Source organism: Poecilia reticulata, linkage group LG14 (assembly GCF_000633615.1).
Source record: "Poecilia reticulata strain Guanapo linkage group LG14, Guppy_female_1.0+MT, whole genome shotgun sequence".
NCBI classification, from domain to species: Eukaryota; Metazoa; Chordata; class Actinopteri; order Cyprinodontiformes; family Poeciliidae; genus Poecilia; species Poecilia reticulata.
In genome coordinates, this window is record NC_024344.1 from 28,324,562 (window position 1) to 28,333,677 (window position 9,116).

Consider the following 9,116-nt stretch of genomic DNA (forward strand, 5'->3'; position numbering starts at 1 on the left):
CGGCTCATAGTTAGGAAAATACGGATTATAATCCTTCCTGGATTTTTTTCTGTGAAGAACCTAGAGAGGGTTATTTGGTTATTATTTATTCCATTAATAGTGTTATTATTTATTTCCTGACTTTTGTTCTGTGAAGAACCCAGAGAGGGTTATTTGATTGTGCTTTCTGGAAAACAATACATTTTTACATTTACGAACTCCTGTAATCGTCACACTTTTTCTGTTACAAACTGACTCCGGCCCCCAGCAGAGAAGGAAAAAGTTATGTGGCCCTCACAGGAAAAAGTTTGGGGACCTCTGGTCTACATCATAAGATACCACTAAAACTTTCTTCAGTGGCATTAAACACACTATTTTATTGGCAAATGATGGGTAAACTGTGTGTACAAAAGGTTAAAAATGACATGGGTTTAACATAAAATTTTATTTAAGAAAAAAGGGACAGATATTTAAACATATTTGACTCCTTTTTGATTGTCAGAACAACCGTCTGTTGTCCTAGGAAGAACAGCATCCATGAGGTTAAGCTTTGTACTGTATGAACCAGGGAAACGGTACAAGTTGTGGTAACCCCAGTTTGACTCAGGTTGGCGTCACTTTGATTCCTTAAGATGTCTTCCTTTCATTCTGGTGCGTAATGAAGCCACTTCTTGACAATTTCGCTGCAGTCCTCAAGTGTCAGCTTTCAGTCAAACTGCAGAGCAACGGCTGAAAAACACAAAAATAAAAGTGAGGAAGGTGCCGGTTAGAAAGATGATAAACATTTTAAAAGTTCTGAAAGACATTTAAATATTAAACGGTGTACTGGTTATAGGTCAGAGAACAAATGCAAACCGTATAGTTCCCCATGTACACTCACTGTTAAATTAATATTCATCTTAATCTTTCATTAATATTTATCTTAATGTTTACGTATACAATTACATTTACCTATTGAGCTGCAGTATAGTGTAGCATTTATGATGCTGCACTCATGTTAAAATGAGGGAATCAATATTTAAAATAAAGGCTGTTTATCAGAAAACCTAAAGATAAAACTCGGAGAGGATCAGGGTTTATTTAACACACCAGAGACAGATTAATGGAGCAAAAGGTGATTTGTACTGTAGTTGGAAAAAATATTTATAATTTATACAGAATAAACTTCCATCAAATAGCTGGTTCAATCTTCCATCAACTACAAATATTTCCAAATAAGTTGATTAAATTCATTCAAAAATGTCCATATGCTGATAAAGATCCTGCACAAGTAATAATAGTCCAGTTCACTTTGACCAGTTACCAAGCCAAGAATCAACAGTTTACATCATTTGAGATGAGACACATAAACCCAGTTTTCTGTGCTGTCGTTTACGCCCCCCCCCCCAAATATAATAAGGGTTTTATAAGCGACTTCTCTGACTTTTTAGCTGGGATTATAACTAACTATGAACATGTTCTCATTGTTGGAAACTTCAATATACCTGTGTGTTGTCCTGATAAGGCTCTGGTAAAGGACTTTTTAAGCCTTCTGTGCTCCTTTAACCTGGTACAGGCCATATCCGGCCCTACACATGAGCACAGACTCACACTGGACCTGGTTATTTCTTGTGGTCTGCCTGTGACTAACCTGGAAATCTGTGACTCTGTGTTCTCTGATCACCTGCCTGTTTTATTCAGTGTTAGTTTGACACCTACTGCAGTTAAAACTCGCGCTGCTGTTCGGCGCTGTCGGATTATTAACCCTTCCACTGCCACTCAGTTCTCTACTGCTTTTCTTCAGCTGTGGATCATCTGACTTCCTCCACTCTGATACAGAAGAGCTCTGGTCCTGGTTCTATTCTGCCTGTCAAACCGTCCTGAACTCGGTTGCTCCATTAAAAACCAGGCAGCCAAGGATTAAACCTGAGCCTTGGTTTAATGACAGAACTTGTGCTGTAAGGAAGGAATGTCGTCATGTTGAACGCAGGTGGAAAAAGGATAAATTGCAAGTTACTTTTCAAATTTTAAAAGACTGTTGGCGTCTCTACCAGAGCACGGTTATTGAGAAACTTGCCATAAAACTGCTCAGAGTAGAATTCAATTCAGAAGCTGGTTGCAAACAAGCCAGCAGCAAAGTGGCTGTGTGGTTGGGACATCTCACTCATGTAAATAGTGGGGGTGGACCGCTCCACTCCTTGTAGTAAGTTGTAGATGTTTTTGTGTCAATATATCACACACAGTAAGAATTTTTATGAACAAGTAAGAATATATATAGAAAGGAATCACCACCCACTATCCTCTACAATGCTTACCGCATTTTCCGCACTATAAGGCACACCTAAAAACCTTCAATTTCCTCAAAAGCAGACAGTACGCCTTACAATCCGGTGCGCCATATGTATGGACCAATATTGAGCCACAACAGGTCTAGCAACTACGGTAAGCAGCCACCGACTTCATTTTTGCCCGTAGAAGAAGCGCATGGTGCATGCTGGGATAGTTGTCAGAACGCAGGTTTGTAATCTATTAATAAAGTTTAACTGACCTATCTACCTACCGACCGATCTGCAGGTCATTTAGCACCACGTTCTCCACGAACATGCTGTGCGCAAACAGAGAAGGGTGACTATCGTCCGACCACGCCCGGCCCAGTCGCGTAAGACTCCCCTCGCCGACCGGAGTCGGACTGTTTTGTTGAAATTCACTTTAGTGCAGCTCCATCTAGTGGATGCATAACGTGACTCCAGCCTCTACTGTATAGTCTATTCTGTGCGCCTTATAATGCGTTGTGCCTTATATATGAAAAAAGTTTTAAAATAGGCCATTCATTGAAGGTGCGCCTTATAATCCGGTGAGCCTTATAGTGCGGAAAATACGATGATTAAAAATCAACCATTCTGACTATAATTCAACGTTGATTTAACATCTTGCGCTATCTGGGTATTTTCCTACATAACTTCATAACTGATTGATTCTCCTTGTAAATCTCCAAAATCTGGAGCCGATTGGCTTATAATTGAAACACAAGCATCTCTGGTCTTTCTGTTTACAGCCTGAAACCCCAGAAATGTTTGTCACAGCTTCCCACCTCAACCCTGCAGTCCCATCCTCTGAGCAGACAGGAGGAGGTCCACAGGGCGTCGCCCCAGCGTGGGGAGCCTTCAGACAGACAGACCATCCACTACTACTGGGGGGTTCCCTTCTGTCCAAGAGGCCTGGATCCAGATACGTACACCAAGGTGAATCTGATTGCCAGTTGGACACAGTATTTAAATTTAAGACAAAACTTGAATTACTTCATTATTCCTCATTTTTATTATGCAGATAATAAGCTCATTAACTATCAAAATGAATAATATTTAAACTTCTAATTTTAGCACAAGTGTTAAATGTCAGAGATGCTGAACGGCTCGTGTTTTCCTAAGGTGATCGTGGCTCAGATGGAGGTTTATGAGAAGAGTCTGAAAGAGGCTCAAAGGGGTCTGCTGAGGAAGGCTGAGTGGGGGGAGGCCATCCAGCCGGAGCCACAGGTCAACCAACTTTGATTTTTTTTTTTTTTTTAGTTTATTTAAACATGCAAAAACATTAATAAAAGATGCCTTGCATGAGATTTAGCTTAAGCTAGTTCTCATCCATCGTCCTTGAACAGGTGAGCTATCTCCTGTCGACCTGCTTCTGATGCCTGAAAAAAGCCACTCCACCTCAAAACTATATTCACAAATCCTCTGAGTTTCTTAGTGTTGCCACAGAAACAGCATTTTTTCTCTTTGACCATCTTGTTGCTCTGGTGATACTGCTCACTTCGTGGTGTGTTCAGTGTCGTTGTCTCTTTGGAAATAAAACATTTTAAGTTTATTTCATCTTCAGTATATGGCAACTAAAACCTTCAAAGTATTCTAGTCATTCTGAGCCATGATTCATTGAATATGAAACAAATTCCCAACATCATCACAAGAAATTAACTGAAACCTTTTTTTTTTCTGAACCTTGTCTGTTTCAGGGCTTAAAGAGCTCTGGCCGGGGGCCGGATTTCCGGCTTTTGACCAAACGGTCCGCCTCAACCAAACTGTAGATAATAGACAAAGATGTCTGCCAATCAGAATTCTAGCTCCCGTGTTCTTGACCAATGACTGTAAAACGGTTTGTAGAAAAGAAGCGCATGTGTTCGGTTCGGCGGTTAAATCAAATGCAATATGAAAGAAGATGGAGTTTGTCTCACCCGGTAAAGAAACACGTTTACTTGGGAAAGGAATTAAAAACAAGTGGCGCTGGGCATGGCTAGAGGAAAGGGGACAAGACGGGAAGTTGGCGGAAATTTTTACAAAAGGGGGGCACTGGGATTCCTTTGGGGGGCGTTTGGTCGAAGGTAAACTTTACACCTTATAATCACAACAATACCAGTTTAGACTTTGATCAACTTGCTAAAACTGTATTTCATAATATTAAATCATGCTTGGTTGCAACTGTATCAATGGCAGCTCTCCTTCTATTCAGTGTTTGTAGCTTCTTGGCGCAGCTCCGCTCCTGCTACTGGTAGCTTCACCGCATCAGGTCAGCGTTACACCGGCTGATGACGTTGCTGAGATTCACTTTGTCTGGTGTCAGATTTTCTAATATTTTATGTTTTATTGAGGATTTTTGTACATATGTTTTGGCAGTTCTGTGATCATGTCAAAGCAGCAACTTATATTAAAAAGTGTTTTATTGTCCGTCTGGATGCTGCCCGCTTCCATGGAAGGACAACAGAAAATCGCTCTTATAAACATGTAATTACTAAAATCATGATACCCTCACTTTGTATCCCTTTGTGTTGAGTTGAAATGTACTGAAGTCTTATTTAAGTTTGAGTGTTTAGCTTGTTAATTGTATTGTTAGAAGTAATTGTTTGCACTATTCAAAGACTTTTTATTAAACTGTGGCAATAGCAACGGTATAGTTAATTTCTATCATCACTATAAGTTTCAGGCTCAGGATTTTTTTTAACTTTAAGCCCTGCTGTTTTGACATGGTGACAGTTTCAACAAATATGTAAAAAAAACTTTTTTATAAAAGTTGCAGATCGAATTAATGACTCAACTTCTTACTGCTGTTGTTTAGAACATTTCCCTTGACTCAATTAAACACAATCGGTCATATGATTGTTTTCTGTTACTCTGCTACATCTACAATGAATGATTTACCATGTCGAAACAAGTCAAAGCAGTTATTAACATAGTTGGGATGTTGGTCTGCTCTTATTTTGATGTTTTTATTTCTCCTCAGAAGTCTATGTCTCCTGAAACATCATCTGGGTCGCCTCAGCCTTGTGTTTCTCGAAGGTAAAACTGAATCTTGAAACCCTTGAAGAAAAAATGTGGTTGGACTTCTAGTGACGAAATGTATTCATCCAAGCCCATGTGAATTTCATACTCCAAAATTCTCACCTGATAAAAAACAAAACTACAAAAAATATTTTACATTTTTTACCTTTTCATTGTTCACCGTCATCTGAGAATCTGGATCTTTGTCACTCTGATTGGTTGTTTTCTGTTTATCAGGAGAGGTCTAAGACTGAGAGGTAGCAAAAGGAGCGAAGCTGCTGATTTTCTTCCAGAAGAGAGAAAAGATGATGGAGAAGAGGAGCAGCAAGAAAAAAAGGAAGAGGGGAGCAAGGAGAGTGATGAAGTGCAGATGGATACTGATGACTGTGAGGTTTGTCCAGGTGAAGTAGTTTATTGTTATGGCACCAGGTTTCCACTCATATCTCAGCTGCTGACTTGAACAAATTTTTCCTGTTTGAAACAAACAGAAACTCAACTGAGTGACAACAACAGCACAAAAGATCTGAACTTGAATGTTGATGCTGAAACACAGGTCAGCCCCCTGCTGGAAGTAAAACATATTACTCTATTTCAAGGTTCTGTTCAGGAATTATTTTATGGCTTAGTCCATAATGATGAAAAGACATCCTGAGATGTATTTGTTTTATCTCCTCACAGCCTTTACAGAAAAATCCTGAGCTGCCTGAGATCGAGATGATCCTCAGAGGTGATTCTCCAATCAGACACGAGTGTCAGGAGCCAGAGCCAAATTTGAAAAGTAACCCTTACCCTTCTGAGTTTCATTGCCATTCTATAAATTAACTGCCAGAGGTGAGTTTATGTGTGATTCGTTTTACCCACAGCAGACTCAAAAATGGAGGAAAACGTCTCAAGTTGCGGCGAAGATGTTGGAGGACAGACTGCACAAAGGGTAAAGAAAGTCAAGAGCAGAAAGGATCAAGAGGTGGAGAAGATGGAGGACCGAAGTCTTCAGAGATCAGAATGTCCTGTACTGGAAGCAGCCGTTGTCCCTCACAGCCCTGAAGCCTCTGTCGACTGCCCCCTCTGTCAGGGATCGTTTCCCGCGAGTGAGATTGAGATGCATGCGGCGTACTGTGATGGAGAGGTGGCCGTGGTCGACCAGAGGAGGCCTGAAAGCCAAGGCTTTCAAGGTAATGCCGAGGGAACATTAACTAATTTTACAATTAGTTTGCTTGATTAAAAGTAAATGGGAAATTATCGGCATTACAACATAAAACTTTGACCAGCACAGAGCATAATGCAAATGATTTCCAGATTTCCTGTTTTCCTGGTTTGTGGTGCTGATGTTTTTTTCCTTGTTGACAGACCCACTGAAACCTCGTAGGAAGAGGATGAAGACAACAGAGGTTGTGTCAGAGGAAACCACCCAACTCTCTGATGTTTGCAGGTCTGTAGAAACCACAATCAGATTAGCAGAGTTTTTTTCCCACTACTTTATCTGACACCTTATCGTTTTTTCTGCATATTGTGATTGTATGATCCAAGCCCTATGAAACTGGTCTTATTAGTATCAGTTTGACTTTTAAAAGCTCAGCAGATCTGGTTCTTTGCTCCACAGGAACCAGGAGAAATGCTACATCTGTCAGAAATCTGTTCTTCTAAGAGATTACAGCCGACATACAGAACTCTGCCTTCAGCGTGGGACAGTGAGCAGGGTAGGAGTAACCTGAAAAGAACTGCTTTATTTACACATTTAAATACTGCAGTGATAAAAACAGTTTCAGTTGTTCCTTTGTCTGCAAACATCAGAAGGGAAATCTGTTGTCGGCTCTGGAGAAAACAGAAAGCAGGGACTCAGGTCAGTGGTCAACAAAACTACATTTTAATCCTGTTTGGTAACACCTTGCTCTGGTTTTGGTCTTAAGTCTGAGGGGAAACCCAAAAGCAATATTCAGAACTCCCTGTCAGACGAGTTGAAGCATCTCTGATTTTCTTTGATTTGGGGTCTTCTCACAATCTTAACCGTTATAATTTTTTTTCCTCAGAAATAAACTCAAGTTTGATGTTTTAATGTTTCCTCAGGTGCTGGACCGTCAGGATCCAAACCCCAACCTGAGTAAGATTTATTTCACAAATCTAAGGTTTCTTCTGCATATTACTTGTGTTTGGGTTCTTAATTTCTCAAATTTTGATGTTCTTTTTTAAATTTACTTTTTTGTCTCATGCTGAGCTGAGAGAAGTTTTTTTGTTGTTGTTTTAGCACAAGGCCCACAGGATCTTGAAGTTCATGCAGAGCAAATACAAATTTTCTATTTTCTAATATTTTTACATTTATACCTGTCAATATTGTAGGGCTGAAACGATTAATCTAATTAATTGTGATGAACCCATTATTGAATACTAAATAAATAATTTAGTAATCAATTAATCTTTTCTTTTTCTGTAAATGTATTTTACCCAGAACTCGGCAAGTGGCAGATTTAGTTTCTCCTGGTTCAAATGATGTAAAATAAATCTTGCTAAGCTCCTTTTGCAATCCAATTATTAATTGGTTAATCCAAAAAATAATCAACATATCAGTCTTGACGTTAAGTCAAGCAGACAGAGCCAAACTTTTCACATGTTGATGTTAGAAATATGTTTAGCTTTGCTTCGAATGATCAAGTGTTTACTAAAGAAATACTGTTATTGTATTTTAGACAATAAAATATTTATTTTCTTATTTAAAAAGGAGTTGAATTGTTCATTTTCACCTTTTACTGTATTTCTAATATTGTATAAAAAAGGCTGAAGTGGGTAAATGAAAAATCTGCAGAATGCAGCAATTTTTTAATACGTTTAATCGTCAGAATAATCCATTACTAAAATAATCAATATTTACAGACCTGCAATATCATGCATTAATTCATTCATGTCTTCTGTTGACATTTTTAATCATCTGTCATCCCTAGTTTTGCATCTTTTCCTGCCTGATTGATCTGGAGTCCTACAGCTCTGTGTGTGTGTGTGTGACTTTCAGAGCAGTTATTGATCTGCGGGATGATGAGGATGAGGAAGTTTCAGCGTACAGGATCAATAATTCTCCCATCAGATCCTTCACTCCCATCTCTGAGGCCACCGGATGCCTTATTGACTTCAGGAAACAGCAGCGACCCAAGAAGCCAAGTCAAAGACGGAGATGATATCATAAAGAAGGAGCCAGAACCTTTAACTGTCACCAGGCTGCCAGGGTTGTGATGGAGCCTTCTTCAAGATGTTTTATTTAAAAAAAACAAACTGTCTTTGACTTTGTTGAAACCACTATTGCTGATGTCAAACTACCTCCTGCTTTGTATAAACATTCCCGTTATGTTACTGTAGTTCTGCTTTTTATTTACATTTAATGTCTTTTAATCAAACAAACTCATCTGCTTCAAAATAAAGATTGATTTTCTCTGAATAACAGTTGAACTGAACTGTAGTGCCTTCTACTGTCAGAATAAAGTATTACACACCTGAATTCAACAGATCTGACCCCAACAATTTAAACTACATGAAGTAAAAGCTGAGGATTCACTTTGAAAAATGTAAAAGTTTGTTCAGGTCAGCAAATGTCCAACAGGGTTAGGTGGATACAAAGTGTCCACCTAACCCGTGAATAATAAGTGAGAAATTTGCACCAAAAAACGTAATCCCCGCCGGAGACGGGCGCTTTTTTTTCCGCCCATGAAACTCGGCCGAGGGTATTTTAACACCCTACAAACACCGCCGGAACGATATCAGGAGAGAGGTGGAAAAGAATATCATGCATTAATTCATTCATGTCTTCTGTTGACATTTTTAATCATCTGTCATCCCTAGTTTTGCATCTTTTCCTGCCTGATTGATCTGGAG

At 39.3% G+C, this 9,116-nt stretch overlaps 1 protein-coding gene across 3 annotated transcripts in view; it reads left to right on the forward strand.

Annotated features, from left to right (window-relative positions):
* uimc1 (ubiquitin interaction motif containing 1) overlaps window positions 1–8,687 on the forward strand; it is a 16,338-nt gene extending 7,651 nt beyond the window's left edge. For 2 of the 3 annotated variants that reach the window (XM_008428702.1, XM_008428703.1), the window contains 12 exons: window positions 3,014–3,200; window positions 3,387–3,491; window positions 5,224–5,279; window positions 5,499–5,662; window positions 5,750–5,814; window positions 5,940–6,039; window positions 6,125–6,433; window positions 6,609–6,690; window positions 6,862–6,958; window positions 7,053–7,101; window positions 7,326–7,359; window positions 8,263–8,687. In XM_008428702.1, coding sequence (XP_008426924.1) covers window positions 3,014–3,200; window positions 3,387–3,491; window positions 5,224–5,279; window positions 5,499–5,662; window positions 5,750–5,814; window positions 5,940–6,039; window positions 6,125–6,433; window positions 6,609–6,690; window positions 6,862–6,958; window positions 7,053–7,101; window positions 7,326–7,359; window positions 8,263–8,425 — 1,411 coding nt within the window. In that variant the 3' untranslated portion in view covers window positions 8,426–8,687. The remainder of the gene's footprint in view (window positions 1–3,013; window positions 3,201–3,386; window positions 3,492–5,223; window positions 5,280–5,498; window positions 5,663–5,749; window positions 5,815–5,939; window positions 6,040–6,124; window positions 6,434–6,608; window positions 6,691–6,861; window positions 6,959–7,052; window positions 7,102–7,325; window positions 7,360–8,262) is intronic. The other variant, XM_017308748.1, reaches the window with a different exon arrangement.
* The last annotated feature ends 429 nt before the right edge of the window (window positions 8,688–9,116 follow it).